Source organism: Raphanus sativus, chromosome 2, assembly GCF_000801105.2.
Source record: "Raphanus sativus cultivar WK10039 chromosome 2, ASM80110v3, whole genome shotgun sequence".
Taxonomy (NCBI): domain Eukaryota; kingdom Viridiplantae; phylum Streptophyta; class Magnoliopsida; order Brassicales; family Brassicaceae; genus Raphanus; species Raphanus sativus.
In genome coordinates, this window is record NC_079512.1 from 7,480,116 (window position 1) to 7,499,966 (window position 19,851).

General features: G+C 36.9%; 2 protein-coding genes and 1 long non-coding RNA gene across 5 annotated transcripts; 1 reads left to right on the forward strand and 2 right to left on the reverse strand.

Moving 5' to 3' along the window:
* Positions 1-1,141: 1,141 nt before the first annotated feature.
* Positions 1,142-9,406, reverse strand: LOC108842027 (DExH-box ATP-dependent RNA helicase DExH12). Of its 3 annotated transcripts, none has more exons than XM_018614827.2 (5): positions 9,240-9,406; positions 6,212-9,143; positions 4,967-5,356; positions 1,635-4,855; positions 1,142-1,372 (listed from the first exon to the last, which is right to left on the reverse strand). In XM_018614827.2, the coding sequence occupies exons 2-4, from the start codon at positions 9,131-9,133 to the stop codon at positions 1,652-1,654; spliced, it is 6,516 nt and encodes a 2,171-aa protein (XP_018470329.2). In that variant the 5' UTR covers positions 9,134-9,143; positions 9,240-9,406; the 3' UTR covers positions 1,142-1,372; positions 1,635-1,651. The 3 variants fall into 3 exon arrangements, with proteins under 3 accessions (XP_018470329.2, XP_018470328.2, XP_018470327.2); XM_018614826.2 differs by having other exon boundaries at positions 1,142-1,417; positions 9,235-9,406; XM_018614825.2 differs by having other exon boundaries at positions 9,235-9,405.
* Positions 9,407-10,318: 912 nt separating this feature from the next.
* Positions 10,319-11,551, forward strand: LOC130501771 (uncharacterized). The gene is made up of 2 exons (XR_008939872.1): positions 10,319-10,763; positions 10,890-11,551. It is a non-coding gene; the product is annotated as an uncharacterized LOC130501771 (long non-coding RNA).
* Positions 11,552-15,376: 3,825 nt separating this feature from the next.
* Positions 15,377-16,850, reverse strand: LOC130501764 (uncharacterized). The gene is made up of 2 exons (XM_056996593.1): positions 16,694-16,850; positions 15,377-16,069 (listed from the first exon to the last, which is right to left on the reverse strand). The coding sequence occupies exon 2, from the start codon at positions 16,048-16,050 to the stop codon at positions 15,529-15,531; it is 522 nt and encodes a 173-aa protein (XP_056852573.1). The 5' UTR covers positions 16,051-16,069; positions 16,694-16,850; the 3' UTR covers positions 15,377-15,528.
* Between the last annotated feature and the right edge of the window lie 3,001 nt (positions 16,851-19,851).

Here is a 19,851-nt window from a genome sequence, read left to right on the forward strand (position 1 = left end):
TAACAAAAAAAACTAGTTTGTGAACAAAAGCTTTGAAAATCTGATATTCAAGTAAATAACAGAATTCACTTAAGCACCAAAACACAGTCAACGCAGCTGCCTAGCTTCTTATGGCGCACACATTATGGTAACCGAGAGTTTGTATTAGAATTGGAGCAGGAGAAGCCTTAACTGGATACCTGAAAAATAAACAAAAACCAGGATGCCCTTTAGAGAAAAGGATCGGGATTCGGGACACATAAAAAACGGTTAGTCAGGGCTTATGGAGCCACATGAAGCATAGCAGAAGGACAAATGAATTGTGAGATACCATTTCGTTTGATATCTATCAGTTTATCACTCTGGTTTGGTTGGTTTTAAGTTCGATGTGGTTTAGTCTTGAGATATTGCTAAGATACAAGTTTCACTTTTGTTTTGTCCTGATAGCAACTTTACACACATTTGTTTTGCGTTTAAGTTTTTTTTTCTCATATGAAATGTGTGTAGTAGACAGGGAATTAATGCAAGGAGGTGGTAGAGACCCTTTCAACTTTGGAGGAAGAGTTCCGTTCGATTACCCTTTTTTTCACTCAAGCCTTTTGGTGGAGGCATGTTTTAGTCCGTGGATCCTTTTGCAGCAATTCATCCTCCTTTCATCCAAGACCACAAGGACAGAAAGTGATGGGGTGAGTTGTGCGTGTGTAAAGAAGACTCGTTTATGTTGTAACCATTAATGACATAGGAAGCATACGTGCTAATGGAAACATTGAGATTAAGATAAGAAAAGATTTTAAGTACTCTGTTTCAATCATATACACACAGTGACAGAGAAGTTGAAAAAGCAATAAAACATCGTCTTTAAAAATTATAAAACACCGAAAAAACTGACAAAATCAGGAAAAAAAACCAAACGATATGAGAAACGGATTATACACTTGAGATTTTGATTATTAGGATTCGTTTCTCTTCGAAGAGTGCAATGAAATATAGGAAGAAATAAACACAGAAGAAGGGTTCTCTTGCTGACCAAAACTTATGATTGGTAATTGGAGATTTCTGCAATTTGGCGTGTTCTGGTTTGATTTAATGTTTAATTCTGGTTTGGTTCAATTTCGGTTTTGAAACTAAACGGATGATGAGGGGTTAACTGAACCACTGAAACTACATAAAATGAGTACTCTTATAAGAGAAAAATGGTTTATATGAGCACTCACTGGACTTGAACCATATATCATTCCAACAACGTAGACAAAGGGGATGGGATTAAAAGAAAAGAAAGACCATAACAACCACTACACCTTTAATACTACTCTATATTATCGGTAAGTTGAGACTGCAACGCCAGAGCAAGACACAGCTTTACTCACTCTCCAGAATCCAATCCAGTAAACGTCTGCAAACAAGAAGGAAACATCATGCGTCATTCTCTGGCTTTCAACTAAAACCCGAGAGTTTTATCAGCCATGCACTTAAAACACAAAAACTAAGCTGAAACACAAGATTCATTCTTCCATGTGATATCACAGTTTTACCACTCTCTAGAATCCAGTAACGCCCCCAAAATAAAAAGAAAATAAATGCATCATTCTCTGACTTTCAAATTAACTACAATCCGCGAGTTTTATCACACATGCACTCAAACGCAAAATACTAACCTGAAACACAAGAATCATCATTCTTCCATTGATTCTTTAACATCAACAGAGAAGGAGTACTCCTGGTCACAACCCAAGTAGGAGTCGCACATGAAGTAGAGCGTGTATAGCTTCTCCCCTGCTTCACTCGGTACTTGGAAATCCAGCTTCACCTTGGCTTTCTTCTGCAACGAGACTCGCTTGACGGCCACCAACTGGTTAGTCTTTGTGTCCCCAACAACCAGCCACCACCCTTCTTCTTTGGTCTTGGGATACCTGGGTGCTTCCACTGCTCCCACTTCTGTCCTCCCCTCCATGTCTCTCTCAAGCGTCACCTGCAGTGTCACCTCTTTCCCTGGTGTCACATCTTCGCTGCCCACAATCTCGTAAGTCAGGTCAATGTTTGGGAAGTGGTTGCAGAATCTGGCAACGTCTAAAAGCTCAGTCTCATTCATCTTGAGAAGCTCTTGGCGTTCTTCATCCTCCATCTCCACAAGATCGAATACAGTTTCAATGTTATTCTCCTGGCATCTCTTTGCCAAGTCCTTTGTGAAGTGAGGGAGCTGTAAAAGCATCGAGTCTCGCTCCCACATGCCTTGAGTCACCATCTGGCTTGCTTCCATTGCTAACAGAGCAAGATCCAGCCAGCCATTGCTGGATATCACATCAACCATTGCTTGAAGAAGTCTGGTTGCTGATACAAGGACCTCACGCTGATCCATTTCTAAGTCCGTGATAATGTCCTGCCTCGAGAAATGAGCCTGGAGAAGAGCGTTTGCTTTCACGTGAGGATCTGTGCAGTTTGGGTTTTCAAACAAGAACCTCTGATGATTGATGAGCCTCTGAACTCTGCCCTCTTCACCTGGCCGTATAGGGATCATGTCATACTCCGAAGCCGATGATAAGATCTCAAGAAGTCCCTTCATCTTAGTCTTAGAAGACAAAAGAGAACTGAAACGCTCGATGGTGGTGTAACTGATGTAATAATAGGATGCAATCATACCAAGGTTGAGAGCAGAGAGGTCCATCTCATCCTCTATCGCAATGCATTTACTGGCTTCAAGATCAGAAAAGATGTTCTCAACCAGCTCTGATAGGTGATCAGACAAATGCCTGTGGCTAACTCCTTGAAGATTGTAGTAGTTAGGATTCTTGGAAAGCCTCCTGTACATAAAAGTCCATGTAAGATAATCCACAGCATCTTGCTTGTTCTCTATAACCCCAGCAACCACTTCTGCGTTGAAATTATTATGCAGGAAATGCTGGAGATGACTTTCCACAGGAAAGGCTTCATAAAGAAACTTCTTGTAATACTCTTTACGAGGTGCATGACAGTATATCACACACTTACCAGCATTGTCAAGTAAAGGTCGGCTAGCACGCCCCACCATCTGAAGCAAATCAGAGACCGCATAATCTGAAGTTGAATTTTCCCTTCCATCAAAGTACTGTGTCCCCATTACCACCACCAGATGTGCAGTTAATGGAGTGCCCCAACACAATGAACTGCTCATCACACATACCTGAATCCGTCCAGCTTCAAAGAGTTGCGTCACAATCTCCTTATCCAGACTGCATAAACCCTCGTGCAAGTACCCAACACCGTGGCCCAGTGTCTCCTTCAATGATTCCTCGCTGATTTTATTAACAAAAGACTCAAGTTCTTCTAGCTTACCTAACAGGAAATCAGGGGTCTGTGGGTTGTCCATATGAGAGTAAGCCATCAGATCCACAGCAGTCAAGCAGACATGATTACGGGTTGGAACAAAAACAATAGCCGGCTTCTTGTTCTTGGCATGCTGGACTATGGCAGCGTAGGTTGGCTTGGTCATTGCCAGCATTCTAGCTTCGAAACTGGACATATCTACTCCTTGAATGTGGATCTCCAGTGGAACAGGACGGACTCCAGGAGGAAAGTTGAAAAGGCCGTGGGAACTGGCCCCAATCCACTCCCCAAGATCTTTCGCATTAGCAAGAGAAGTGGAAAGCGCAACAATCCTGATCTTATTATCTCCCTGACTAGAAACATATCTCATTCTAGAGACTATTACCTCCAACACAGTACCACCTTGACCTTCGCCAACAAGATGAAGCTCGTCCACAATGAACAGACTAACATGTTGAATGAATTTTCTCTGTTTCCACCTGCGGGAAAGAGCATCCCATTTCTCAGGGGTACTTATAATTATCTGACTTTTCTCAAGCAGCTTAAGATCAAACGCTGTCTCCCCAGTCAGCTCAACAACCCTTAAACCAAGACCCTTCCCAAACTTCCTCTCCCAGATGCGAAACTGCTCTTTAGCAACAGCCTCCGACGGTGCAATATAGACAACACGCATTGTAGTATCAGATCCACTTTGCCTTTTAGTATCATCTTCCTGCCTTAGGAGTACTTCTTGATGATTCTTCAGTATAGCAAACTCTGCACATATAGTCTTCCCACTTCCTGTTGGAGCAGCAACCAACACATTGTCATTAGTCTTATACAAAACCGTAAAGACCTGAGTCTGCACCGGATTGAAGTGCTTGAAATCTTGATAGAGTCTCTCATAATTCGGATTCCTAAGGGCCGTGACTGGGAAGAGCTGCAAGTCCAGTAGCTCAGTAGGTGGTGGGTACTTTTCTGGAAGTATAAGATGTTTAAAAGATACAGGCAACAGAGTCTGAGAGCCAAGCCACTTGTCTGAAACCACTCGGACAAAATACTGATGTGGAAGCGGTTCAAAGATTGGGACAGTGAAGTTTAAAGTGTGATCCTCACTGATATACTGCTTCTTCAATAGAAAATACTCCTGATGAAGGATCTTCTCACAATCATTGTCTTCAACAATGACCCAAAACGGCTCAACATACTTATGAACTTTTTCGTCCCACTGGAAGTCTGGTGTAATTGTGAGCTCCACCCGCAGAACAGTTCGAGTAATAGGCTGAACTTGTGCCGCAAGAACCAATTTCGGGAACTGGTGGATGAACTTGTGGAGCGGTCTGCCCATCTTAGGACTACGGATAAGCTCTCCTAGTTCCTGTGATGTCAGATCATAGTAACTCTCCCACACCAAATCCTTCTTCTCCAACTTCATCAAAATATCATTCGGAATTCCATGAAACTGACGAAGAGGTGTCTGGACACTCCACATCCTCTTCCCAACCATTTTAGACAAGTTCAGAGCTTTCTTCGCCAGTTGAGCCCATCCCCGCTTCACTACAATTTCATAGAGAGCTCGTGCAAGACGTCCAGCGCTCTGAAAATGATAGAAGAAAAAAGAGACGTAAGCATCATATAACAGATACAGCAATTCAATAATGTAACTAGGAGAGATGAGAAGAAAACAGAGTGAGAACAAGGAACAAACCTGAGTTATATAAACCATGTCCGATGTCAAAGAAAGGCCCTCGAGCTTTAGCTGTGAAATGTATGCCTGTAGCAGAACATTGATCTTTGCACTGGGCTCCTCCAGAGTTTCCTTGATTGGTATTGGGACACGATCCATAAGTTTGGCCAGTTCCATCTTCTCATCTTGCCGAACAGACACATACTTGAACTCCTCACTCAGAGAGAACAGTCGATAAAGATCTATATCACCCATCGTTGGCTTCAGATGCTCATTGTATGTAGCTATGGTCCCATGACTTATATAGTAGTAGCTAGCAATCCGTCCCAAATCAGTAACTTGGAAATACCCACTTTTCCTGTCGTACTTAACCAAGTTATTTTTGTCCAAAATAGTAGCAGCTGTATGTATCTGCAACAAAAACAATTCAACATATTAGACAGATGGAAGCTTTAAAATTAATTTTGGAGTAATGATATAGTAAATGTTAAATCTGTGATCCACTTGAAAGAAACAAGACATCCAGAAGTTCATCATCGATTGCTTGTAAGTTGTAACATACAATGAGAAAGCTACTGATACTAGGAACAGCATTACTGGAAAAGAAAGCAAACAAATGGCAATGGCATTCACAATCAATGTGATAAGCACAAGAGATCAAACCAGTTCATCAAGGGCATATACTGGACAGAGGTAAAGCTATGCATGTTAGGCCCGAGAGTTATGGCCAATGATACTAAATAAAAAAACTAGGGCTTGGAGAAAAGAGAGCTCATTAAGAATATTAAACATATGTAAAGCAATTTCAGGGAACTGACATCAAATCATCAGATGCAAACTTCTTATTCAGGTTTTCAAAGAGTATGAATACTAATTTGTAATCAATTTGAAGGATAAAAAGTATGCTAAGTTTTACAGACACAAGGCATACAAAGCAAATATGTTTTACAGTACCTAGCACGAATGCAGGCTAAAAGCAGATGAAAGTACAGTGGGAAAGCAAGCGTCAGATACAAGGCATACATAGCAGATAAATTAAGCAGTAGATAGCATGAATGCATGTTAAAGCAGATGAAAGTGCAGCGGGAAAGCAAGAGTCAGATACAAGGCATACATAGCAAATAAATTAAACAGTAGATAGCAAGAATGCAGGTCAGATGAAACGCACATAGAAGACAGTGGGAAAGCTTCAGATACAAGGCATACATAGCAAATAAATATAACAGTAGAATAGCAAGAATGCAGGTTAAAGCAGAAAGTACGTACCAGGTCAACTCTTCTTTCCTCCAAGACTACGTCTTTTACAAGAGCATCAGGCGCTAAACCATACAGTGTTGGATTACGAACCATACGGACATAGAGATACGTATAGCCAAGCCAGTGGCAAGCCTCTTTAGCATTCTGGACAGTTCCAAGAACAATTTCAGCGTTAAGCTGATCAGCAAGTTTGGAGATAAACTGGCTTTCAATAGGCAACTGCTCATTCATCAAAGACAGATAATACTGCAGCTCGCTGTGGCCAGTGATAATTATACCCTCCCCATACTCATCATACTGAGGTCTTCCAGCACGACCAAGCATCTGCATCACATCCAGGGGACTGAGTGCCATCCACGCCCCTTTCTCAGGATTATAGACCTGTGTTCCTTTGATTATAACAGTATGAGCAGGTAAATTCACACCCCATGCAAGAGTTGCTGTGGAAACCAAGACTTGCACATGCCCTTCACCAAAAAGCGCCTCAACTATCTCACGATCGCCCCTTGTTAGCCCAGCATGATGAATAGCAAATCCGTAAGGCAGAAGTCTTTTCAGATCACCATTCTTAATAAGCCCAATCTGACTCCGAAGAACTTCACGACTTGCACTGTCTTCTTTCAAGAAATTGCTGATGGTATTGTTCGCCATTGCGGTGTCCACTATTGCATGAGCAGTTTTTGCTGTTTCCTTCCTCGAATGAACAAAAATAAGAACCTGCTGCGTTCCAGCACGAGCCACTACTTTCTGATAACAGAGTTCATTCATCAGATGGAACCTCTGCAAAGGTTTTCTCACACTGATCCCTATATACTGCTGATCAAGAGGCACCGGTCTGTAGCTGCTGTCAAATTTAAACAAACCTTTCTTCAGATCAACCCGCAAAAATAACGCAACATCTTCGTAATTTGGCAGTGTAGCTGACAAACCCACCAAGCGAATATTCTCCTTCGTGGTTTCAATCTGCCTAAGAGTCCTAGCGACAATGCTTTCAAGCACAGGCCCTCGATTATCATGAAGAAGATGGATTTCATCGATTATAAGAAGTCTCACAAGCTGGGTATAAGTACGATCACCAGACTTCCTCGTGATGATATCCCACTTCTCTGGTGTGGTGACAATTATCTGGGTCTCCTCAATTTCTTTCCCACTAAGGGACTGATCTCCACTGAGTTCCCTTACAGTGACTCCATAATCCTTCAGCCGATTAGACAGGTTACTGACAACCTCAGCCACAAGCGCTTTCATGGGTGCAACATATACAACTTTGTAATTTCCATCACCGTTCTTACTGACCTCAATTTGGCGCAGTATGGTGAGCATGGCGACATTGGTTTTCCCAGCACCAGTTGGAGCACAAATAAGCATGTTATCTGCCTCAAATAGCGCTGTCTCATACACTTTGCTCTGAACCCTGTTCAACTGATGCATTCCCATAAAAGCCGGTTGAGCCCAAGCTGGCATCTCAGCGATCTTCACAAGCTTCTCACTGATATCCACCTCTTTAGCAACCCATGGCACATGAACTTCTTCATATCCCTTGCCATGAACTCTGTGGGAGCCAGCTGGAAGGTCACACTTCTTATTCGCCATCAGGAGACCACCTTGGTCAAAAGCCAAACTCTCCAGATCCAGCATCTGACGATGGCCCTTCAACCAACCACTCTCTAAATCTCTATCAGCAACATCTCTCCTGCCTCGACCTCCATCTCCAACAGTACCGTCCTTCAAACGTCCGGCTTCTTCATTAATAATTTTCTGCACCTTCTCCTCCCTCTCTTTCGCTGTTGCTCTTGTTGCATGTAACTGCTCCACAATTGCTGCCAACTCCAATCCCAAACCTCTCATCTCCTCTTCAATTCTGTTCCTCTCTTCCTGGTCTTTTGCCCTAGCCAAACGGGTGCACCACACAATCTTAAAGCGGTTCCGCAGTAGAAACTTAACGAGACTGAACTTTTCATACTCAAGATGCCTAACCAGCTTGTTCTCAACATCCATATTATCCCCTTCTGCTAGTATCTTAAGCAGGTCTTCAGCGAGTACTTGGCACTGTTGTGGATCAATCTGCTGTTCATAAGCTTCAGATATCTTTCCCTGCAGCCAGTATGCACCAATCTCCTGAACGTTCAGACTCGTGCCCTCTCCTGCATCCTCTTTATTTATCCCTGCATCCACCTGCACACCTCCAGTTTTCTGAGGTTCTTCATCCTCTTCGTCTTCTTCCACTGGTACCACATCAGCATCACTCTCCTCGTCATCTTCTTCACTATCCCCAATCTCAACAGTCACATCATTAACCCCCTCACCCTCATTTGCATTACCATAAACAGAATCACCGCCCTCTTGAAAGTCAGTGATCAACTTCCCAACGGAAACAAGCTGATCAAAAACCTGATTAATCTGATCATGTTCAGTTCTCAGCAGCTTCTTAATCTCAACCTTCTTTTCAACGTTCCTCAATGCATCGTTCTTGAGAAGAGCCAATATCTCATCTGCGAAACCACCAGCAATACTCAGAGGCAACCCACCAAGCTGCTTCTGAATAACACTAAGAAAAGCCTCATAAGCAGCCCTTGTCTCCTTAGTCTTGGGCTGATAAACCACACCATCCCCATCCGTATCCGTGAGCACACTCTCCTCCCTCCTGAGCCGACGCCTCTTGCTCCAACGAGAAGAAGCAGTATCATCCCCAACATCACGCTCCTTCTTCTTAGACTTCTTAAGCCTATCCTCCAGCTCCTGAGGCCTCCTTCCCTTTGCAACTCGATCTCCAAAAGACTTGGGATCCATCTTTCCCCACAGAGTTTCAGGCTCTCCCGTGGGCTCTCGAGGAGGAGGATTCTCACTGGTTAGAACCAAGCTGGAGTTGGCTCTGTACTCATACTGCTTGGACCTAGCATGCCCTTCCGCACCGCCTCCCAACTTCTCCATCACCAAAACCCTAAATATTCAAAATCAATCAGATGAAACCTTAAAGCTAGAAAAGAAAAGAGGTTATAAATAGAATAACCCTAAGCGTGAGAGAGAAGAACCTCACGGAAACAGCTACGGAATCTGTTGTCGAGCTTGAATCCTCTTTGCAGAGAGTGAATCTTGAAGAAGGAACCTTCGTGTAGATTTAGGGTTCTCTGTTCCCGCGTCCTCTATCTCCTACGGCTACGGATCGATCGCAATTGAGAGACAACTCGAGACCGTGAAACCTTAAAGCTAGAAAAGAAAAGAGGTTATAAATAGAATAACGACGTCGGTTCACTGAATGACGGTTTTGATTATGGGCTTTAGATATAACTTGGGCTTATAACATGTTGTGCAACTGGGGCCTGTATGTTCTCTGTTCTATATAAGCTATAATGTATGTGTAGTTGTAATAATGAAAACCTAGATTTTGCGGGTGTATTTTTTATAAAATATATTGTTTTTCCATGTCAATATTAGAGTTGGGTAAAGAACCTGAATCCAAAAAATCGAACCAAAAAAAAATACGAAACCCAAACCGAAATTGATTAAATATCAAACTTATTCAAAATTTTGGCATTTAGAGAACTAAAACCAAGTCCGATTCCAACCAAATTATTTCGGATATCTGAATGTATTTGAAATAGATTAATATACTTATATATATTATTTTAAAGAGTTAATGTATATAAAAACATTCATAATATATATAGTACTTTTAAGTTGGTTCAAACAATTGAAAATATATATATATATATAGTCAAATGTAAATATCTAAAATAATTAAGTATACTCAAAACACCAAAAATACTTAAAAATTATTAATTCTCTATCCAAATATTTAAATCAAACTAATTTATATATTAAGTTTAGATATTCTGACATATGTTATTCAAATTTATATGTAATATGTTAATTTGTTTATATATTTTTAGAAATTTAAAGTACATAATGAATCTTAAAAATAATTTAAATGGGTTAACAGAACCTAAACGAATTCGTAAAGATCCGAATCGAATCTAAACTAAAATTTAGAAATATCTAAATGAGACTGAAATCTTTGACCGCAGAAACCCGAAAATCAAACAGACCCAAACTGAACCTGAATGGGTATATGAACATCCACCCCTAATGAAAGAATTACGGTGTGGGTCACTTTTACACATACTAATATCATTCTAAGTCACTTCTCTCGAGACACTTTCCTACTCTTTTACCCTGTTGAAATTTCAATCTTATCCTTATACAAACTAAAGCTTAACTATTTTCTCTCTCATTTACCGTGGTCTTTGCAATTCTGTATCAGATCTATTTTTCTCTCTCCTCAGTTCCTCCCTTGCAGCCATCTTCGTTCTGTGACGGTGAAAAGTCCCCTGGTGCTACTCTCATCTCGACATCGATATCGAGATTGGGTTTCCCACAGTGTCAAAAGACAATACCCTAAAAGGTCAAGGATCCAAACATTTGTCCCCATGGGCGACAGTCAATTGGAGTATAAGCTCAAGCAGAGCAAAGAAAAGGTCATTGACATCGCTAGAAATATGGTTAAGTTCATAAGAAACTTGGGTTGCCAGAATGCCCAATTTAGTCCATAAGATGCAAGAAGGTACTATTTTTTTTATTTTTTTAATTAATTCTAATTTTGATTGAGAAGCTAAAAAGATGGTGAAAAGTGTTTTGCTTTCACCTACCTTTGAAATTCATTCTCTGCATCTTTTTTATGTTTGACCAGATGGAGACAGAGTTCATGTACGAAGAGGTCAGTGTTTCATTCATTTCCCGTTGGTCTGAGACTGCATATTTTTCCATTCATATCAAAGCAAATGTTTCTGGGTTCTGAAGAACAGCGAGTGTAATACAACTGAGGAAGACTCGATGTATGTCCCCATCCTTAGTTTGTCCACTCTTTTGTATGTCTACTCTTCTAGCTCAGAGATGTTCCAAAACAAGAAGAAAGTTGCTCTGTCAGATCCAAAACATCTTCAATCAACCTGCTATGTTTCCAGCTCATCAGAATTGGTACTTGAGAACCAGTAACATGTTGCAGGTTGTAAAGGCCATATCTCTTAGCTGGGTTGTTCAAGAGTGCAATTTGGTGGCGTGGGAGATTGCAGTAAGCGTAACAAGGGACCATATAGAACCCAATCATACGTTCAAGACGTCTTTGGTTTCTTTTTTGCTCGTTATGAGAGCAAGTTACGGGATGCTCCTATTGGATGCATTTTATTTTCTTTCTTTTTCTTCTTGTTTGGTTACATGCCTTTCAGGCCCAGAGCACTTATATTTGAATTTCAATGACAAAAAAAAAAAAGCTCATGTGAATTGTAACTTACCTATATCTGTTTTTCTTCTTTAAACAAAAGGTGTACATGTGGATAACATCATTCTGATGTACATGTGGATCATGAAAAACATGTACAAACAGGTGTACATGTACAAATATGTGTACATGTGGATCATGAAAAAAATGTATAAATAGGTGTACAATGGAAACTATTTTGCTATCCACAATGGTCAAACGTGCAAATATGTATGTACACAAATCTAAAAACTGCTTGTGTAATAAACTTGGATTATATATGATAACAAGTACAATGTTTCGTGATAGACATGATTATATTCTTGTACACAGTGAAGTTGGTATACATGGACATCAAGTAGACATATACTAAAAAAAATAAGAAGTGGCTTTGCAAAAAGTTATGTATCATCACCATTGTTCACAGATTTGTGCCTCCACATCTTAATTCCAAAATCTCGCCTGCACAACAAGCTCAAACAATCAAGAAGACAGAAAGATGTATTATTTGACATTCAGCCATAAAGGAAACCACGTACATTTTTAGTCATGTACATGTTACTTAAGTGAATTTTTAACACTAGTGCCAACAAGAACTTTAAGGTGTATAGCATATCCAACGTTTTTCTCCTTCTGGATTTCTTATCCAAATTCTCTAACTGAATCCAGAGACTTGAAAGTTGTGAGATGAACACTCAAGACACTGTCAAACTAAATCCATCTAAATCAGACACAAGCCCCACAAACATAAAGTCACTTCTTTGTAATCAAAGGTAAATACTTAGCTACTTAATATTTTTTTCTTAGTCGTTACTTCAAGAGCTCAACAACCCAATCACCAACACAATTCATATATGTTCTTATGGAAGGAGATCAATCTAGAAATACATAAGCACATTTTGTTTCATCAGAAAGAATCTGAAAACAATTTAATTAGTAGCCAGGTTGTAAAATCAAATCAGTAGGAGTTTCTAAGTGCTATAATATAAAATCAAGAAAAATAAATAACAACTTATCAATACTAGAAACAACAACAAAAATAAAGCGAGGAACTTACGATTTCTACGCCTTGGAAGTTGGAAGCCCTAGAGAGCAAGAGTTTTGGGTGACTTCCCACCAGCTCCAACCATAAGCACTTCCGCCTGCATTCTAAAACCCAAAATAAGCCTTGGATTAAAACACTTCCTGACTTCCAAAACAGAAGAGTAGCTTTCGAAGCTTACTTCAATGGTGGCTTGTTGTTGCTGTTAGGTATCCATGGGAGGAAAAGTGACGAGATGGAGCAATACGCTAAGCGGCAGTTCAGAGCAGAAGACGGAGAAGAGAGGAATTAATTAAAAAACAGCTTTTTCGTATTGAAATTGAAAGGGCAGGACTCCAATCCAGATCTCGATTTGGAAGGATTCGACTCTGATACATATGCAACGAAGTGTCTTTTTGGGTTCTTGGTTTCGTTGTAAGCGGAATGATGATGGGATTCATGAGATTGTCTTCTTTCTCAGACGAAGAATCATTGAATATATGTTCTTTAGCTGCTAACTCTTTTTCTCTCTGCACAGAGCCTCTGTTTCATCTTCGTTGCTTGAAGATGATGTTGGTAAATTTTCTAAAGGGTTAAGCTTCTTCTTCGCACTTCGTCGCATGTGTCTGTATTTTTTAAAGTGTTTTTGGAATGAAGGAGAAAAAGCTTTAGATCTGAACCGGAACTCAAAGAATGAATGTTGGCTTTTCAGATTGACATAAGGAAGGGTAGTATGGGTTTTTGATGCGTTGAAACCTGTGATAAGTGTCTAAGGAGCCGAAACTGACTTAGAATGATATAAAATGTATAAAATTGACCCTAAGTGTAAATCTCTCCACCCCTAATTTATAATCTAGTTTTTCCTTTAACAATAGAGTAAACATATAATTAATAGTATTTTATACGTACTATCATATAAATAATCACATATATCATATTTTAAATTTTAATGTGAAATATAAAATCATAATTTAAGTTGGTATATGAAATTTGACTTTCTATTGAAACATTTTTTAATAATGGTTATTGGAAAATATATAAGTAAAAGTAAAATTTTGAATATATGTATATTTTGAATCAATTTTTGATATAAATCAAATTTAAATTATTATTTTTATTTGAAAATATATAAAGTTTAAATTTTATTTTATGATTATTTTAAATAAATGATATTTTTAGATAATTATATTAGCTCATTTTTCATATATACTAAAATTGGCCCAAATAGATAGTTTTCATAATATAATAGATTTCTAATTTTTCTTAATAACATAAATTCATTTTTTTCCTAATATACTGATATTTATGTTTCCAAACAATATTATATCCTTTTTATATTGTTATTCATGTTTCCAAATAACTTTATTTTTCAAACTGATATTTATGTTTCCAAACAAACATATTTTAAAAAAATGCTATCCAAGTTTCCAAACAAACCTATTTTTAAAAAAATGCTATCCAAGTTTCCAAACAAACAATTTTAAAAAATTGTCATCCATTTTTCCAAATAAACCTAATTTGTACTTCGGTTTTAGTTTTAATAATATAGATGTACAACGCATTATGCAGAAATTAAATGATTAAACCGAGTTATGCTTGATTTGAGAGAACTCAAATATTAAACCCGAGTTATGATTGGTTTTGGTTTGAGGGAAATCAGATAATTATTTGATATGGTAATTATATTGGGCTGGTTATGGCATCACGTGAGGGCATCCGCATCAGTGATCTTGGGGAGAGGATCATAAATTTAATTTTTTATTTTTTTATTTTATTTTTTTCGTTTGATTACTAAAAAAAAAAATAATAATAATATGTGGACTAATCGCGGGCCGCCACGCGGCGTGGGGCCCGCCGATACAGTGCTGAACCGGTTCGTCCAGAAGGGGCGCAGGGAGACGGGATCACTCAAATTCATTATTATAATATTTTTTTTTTTGGGAAGCGTGAGACCTCCCCTCCTGAACCCTTAATGCGTCTGCCCTGAAGGCCTGTTAATGATGTATTAAAGCCAAAGGAAAAGTTTTACTGTCAGTGGCATGAATAGTAATATTAATGAAAATTTATGGGTTATTTTTAAAGTGTACTTCAGTTTTAATAGAATAGATAAATTTAAAGGAATAGATCATACAATCTGCTTGTTCTTGAGCAAAAGAAAATCTTTCTTTGAATAGTGATGTACCAATATTGTTTTCTTGTATAAGAATATAGTATGATCTTATAAAACAACACATAACTGATAAAATAAAAAACAACTTTTAACATAAAAAATTACACAAATCTTGGTTTATCCAATAGAACCCAAAAAAGATTTTGTACCAAACATGATCTCAATTCCCAATATGTATCCAAAATACACTAAGATATATGAACATCTAAAATAATTATCTATTATATGAAGGTTGGTGGTTCTATTACATGAAAGTTGATGGTTGAAGTTTGAAGTTTTTAAATTATAGTTTTTTCGTTAGAATTTAGTAGAATTTAATAAAACAACATAAATAACAAAAATAAATATTAAAATTTCTTAAATAAAATGAAATAATATCTATATATTTTTTAAATATAATATATGAGTTTTATATTTGACATAAATTAACAGAAATTTGAGAAAACAAAATAACATATATATATATATATATATATATATATATATATATATATATATATATATATAAGTTTTATAGAAAGATGATAATATTTGACACTGTAAATATAATGTTATCAAATAATTAAAAGTAACATGTTATTTTTATAATTTTATTAGTTAGGTTTTAATTTAGTTTCCTATTTTAGAAAACCAAATATTATTTAAAATATTAGGACGAGTTAAAAATAATATTTTTGTTGAATATATTTTCCATTAATGTTTACTTTATACATCATTTAAGTTATTAAATTAGATGCAATTTTTAATAAATATTATAAATTATAAAAACAAAATATTCATTGGTACATTGTATTTAATTATGTTATTTTGTTTCATTGTTTTATTTATAGAATTTAGATTTTTGGATTCTTATCTCATGTTTTTTCGAATCTTTGTTGTCTCTACGTTTGCTTAGAACTCACTTGCTGTCTGAACAGGCGCGCGCAATCCTGGAATCTCATAACCAGACCGCTACATTTCAAAGGGTTGCCAACATTCTCCTCGTAGCATTTCTTCCACGCTTCGTGATCCGAAGAGCAAGGCATTGGTTTCGGTTCCGGGATCTTAAACTCTTTCTCCCTCAGATCATTGGCTCTCTCGGCCACTTCATGAACAATGCTCCTTTCTTGTCTCTCCACTTTCTCAAGAACCTTCTCACCCTCTTTCAAAACGGACTTTATCAATTCCAGCTCCGTGTTTGCTGCTGCTTGTTGCGGTACTGGGAAGAAGAATGGTGGTGACTGCGTCGGTGGTTCTGCCATTGGCTTTGGTTTCTCTGCATGGTGGTGTGTTTTCGCTTGGTCTGCCTTGCTCTGAGGTGACACTTTGGGTTTGGTTTTCTTCGCCTTCCTCTTTGGTTGATTGTCGCCTTCAGCTAACTGATTGATCAGCCTTGAACTTATCTGAATTGTGTAATCGCCCATTTTAATGAGTTTGAACAACCTGGAAGATGAAATTCACATCAAGAAACACATCACACTAACTTAGTAATAAACAGTATATCTTCAGAATCTAATGCTAAGTGAAGATGTAAACAATGAGACTTAGTCAATAACAGTTTCAACTCCTAGTATTTATAGCAATTCAAGATCTTGAAATCGATGAACACACAAAACATAGAAAGCCGAAAGCAAACAGATATGAAAGTTTCTGCATTGGTCCGTTTAGTTAAATAATATAAATACTCAAAACTTTAGACTATGTAAAGCTTAGTTTCATCATTTCTGGTACTGTTTCAAATTCAAATAAGAGGAACATTGAGATAAAGAGGTAAGAAAGCTAAATGATTTTCGCATACAAAGACACTTCCAGATACATTGCCAAGAAATGAGCTATACATATGTTGATTCGATAATCTCTTCAAGTGTTACAGAAAATTGCAATTCACTTCGTAGCTACCACCTATCGAGATTCCTAAAATGGAAGGTAACAACTTCTCGGCGCCGAAACAAAAACGGATAATATGTAATCATAAAAGGGGGCAAAGAACCCTAGAATCTTTACACCAAGCATCAAAAATTGATGCGAGAAAACAAAGATCATGCGTGTGTGGACGGAGACGATAACCTGATAGGAGGAAAAGATCGAGAAGGATTAGGCGAACGGCGACGGCGACGGCGATGGCGATCCTCTCCTCTCGAAAAAGCTGTGAAAAGGAACGAACTGCGTGCGATACGACAAAAAAAAATTGAACCCAACTTATTCTAGTGGGCTTATAAGGCCCTAATGCTATTTTTTGGGTTAACTGTAAACAGAAATTACAATAAGGCCTTGATTGGTAGATCATTACCATTAGCATTATGCTCTACATTATCCAATCAACATTTGTTATAAAAGCATTTAGAAAAGCATTTACTAAATGTTAATGTTTTCCAAATGCTCTCTGGCAAATGCTCTCATATGAAGCTTTTGGAAGAGTATTTGCATTTATAATTTATAAATTTAAGAAAAAATAAATAATTAGTACATTTATTTGATTTAATAATATCATAAAATTATTTTTATATGCAGAAAATGAAATTTTGATTTCTAAAATAAATCTAAAATATAAATATTTTTAAAAATAGTATTTCACATTTAATATATAATTTAATTATATAAATTATATTATATTTTAAATGCGAAATATTATTTTAAAAATAGATATTTTAATTGTAAATTTTATTTTTATATAAATATAATTTTTGAAATTAGTAAATAAAATAAATTAATTATATCTCTTTTATATATTAATATATATATATATATAATAATAATTTATTTATTTAGTTAATAATATTCAAAATTTTTATATCCAAAATTAATTTTTATTTTATTTATTTTATTTAATAATATTCAAAATTATTTTATATCCAAAAATAAATTTATATTTTAAATAAATTTTACATTTATTTTGTAAATAATAATATTTCAGATTTAAAATTTAGTTTATGTTATTAATTAAGATTCATTATTTTTAATAACAAATATATTATTAATATTAATATGTTAAATATATATATATATTATAATTAATATATATATATATATATTATAATTATATATATATAGTTAATATATATATTTTAAAATAAATATATTATATAATAACTTTTATAAAAAAATTAAAATTGTATACTGCTACTGCTCTACCAATCATCTTATTAAAAGTTTTAATGAGAGCATACAGCTTCTGCAGCATACTGCTTCTTTAGCATACTGCTACTGCTTCTATAGCATACTATTTTGATATAAAATAGGAAAAATTGGTAAATTGTATTCTAATCCTAGTGTTCTTGCTTGGAACAAATCGAACTAGAGAGAGAGAAAGAGAGAGAGAGAGAGAGAGAGAGAGAGAGAGAGAGAGAGAGAGAGAGAGAGAGAGAGAGAGAGAGAGAGAGAGAGAGAGACGCATAGGCTTTGTTTGTGAAAGGAGTGATTGTGTTATTCAATATCAAAGACAAAAGGCTCCTTATATATGGAGCTTATGCCGTCTATTACAAGTCTCATAAGCAATGTGAGACTCTCTTAAACATTAAGAGAATCGGCCATGTCTTAGAAATAAACTAAAGGCCCATCCATTAATATATGATTGTTTAATATAATCTCGGTTAAATATAACCTCGATCATCTGGTTATGAGCAGTCCCATCTGGTTTACAACACTCCCCCTGAATGCCATAACCGTCTAGGGCTTGTAATGCGTTTGGTATACTGTGATATACCATGGATTTTACCCGTTTTTAACCATGGTATACTAGTATTTTATTATATATTTAATCTGTTTTCTAACCTGTTAGGTATGTTTTCAGGTTCATGAGCATTTCGTGAGAAAGTGATGTTTTGGAGCATTTGGAGAACAAGAGATGATATACCCGAGTTGACCAATTAAGACCAAGTCGGAAGTCAACATTGCGATTATAATCGATCGATACTCATCCAGAGTTGTCGATCAATGTAACTGAGAAGATCCGCGTACTAGAAGATTATAATCGATCGATACACATCAGTGTTGTCGATCGATATCGAGGACGAAATGGTTTAGCCGACTACTTCACCAAGACTTCACCAAATTACGAGATTGCCCCTGACGAGTTTTTAACCTAATGGAAATGCTTAAATATTCCTGCTAAGGGTTTTTTGACGGCAACCTTCGAAAGAAGCAAGCTTTTGACAACTCAAGAGAAAAGCAGAGAGTGTGAGAGAGAGACTAGAGTTTTATATTGTTTTGAGAGATTGGAGAGATTTCTCATCTCCTTTTGTATTTCTACTTATTTCTATCTATGCAATTCTTTCATCTATCTATGCAATTCTTTCATCTATCTATGCAATTCTTTCATCTATCTATGCCATTCTTTCATCTATCCATTGTCATGAATTGCTTAGCTATGTCTGAGTAGTCTACTTGTTAGATCTAGGGTTTAAATAGGTTTGTGGGAGTAGCCCCAAACTATAATTGCTAATTTGTGGTGCTCATCAAATGGATTGCACCCTATGCTTGTTCTAGATTAGCTAACTAGAATATAGATCACTAGGATCTTTGATTATCTTGAATTATCCATTTGAGCTAGCTTGTCTAGCGTTGAGAAGAGCGACAGCTCCTCCTTGAGACCTAGTGTTCACTATCAGCTTGCGCCTAGGCATATCTAGAAGCCGTCGATCGATATCCCGACAGGTGAATCGATCGGCGCTGCGAAAGGTGTATCGATCGATATCTCAAAAGGATATCGATCGACTCTTTTTCTGTGTCAACATTACGACAGTTGAGACCAGAGATCTAGATTATTTAACCAGTGATACATCACTTGAGTTAAGCGGCTGAGATCTATAATATCATACAAACAACTTATTAAAGCATTTATAGAAGTTATAATCTCCATTCCTGAATAAAAGCCCTATGTCTAGCACTCTTTATCACATTTAAACAACCTATCATATTGTTAGTTAGAGCAACTACCTTGCTCATTTTAGGAATTGTTACTTTTATTTCCATCATATAAACCAATTTCACCTATGATTGATTAGTAGATTTTATTTAATTGGTTCCCTAACTCCTCGTGATTTGATCCCTAAGTACTACAGCTGTACTTCTTATTTGAGAGAGTAAGCTCTACTGGGTAATTTGAGCACTATCAAATTTGGCGCCGTTGCCGGGGAGCTTTGATCGCCATTATATTTAATCTTATTAATCTTAGGTTTTTTCTTTTTACCCCCTTTCTGATTAAAATTTTTTCTTGTCTTTTCAGG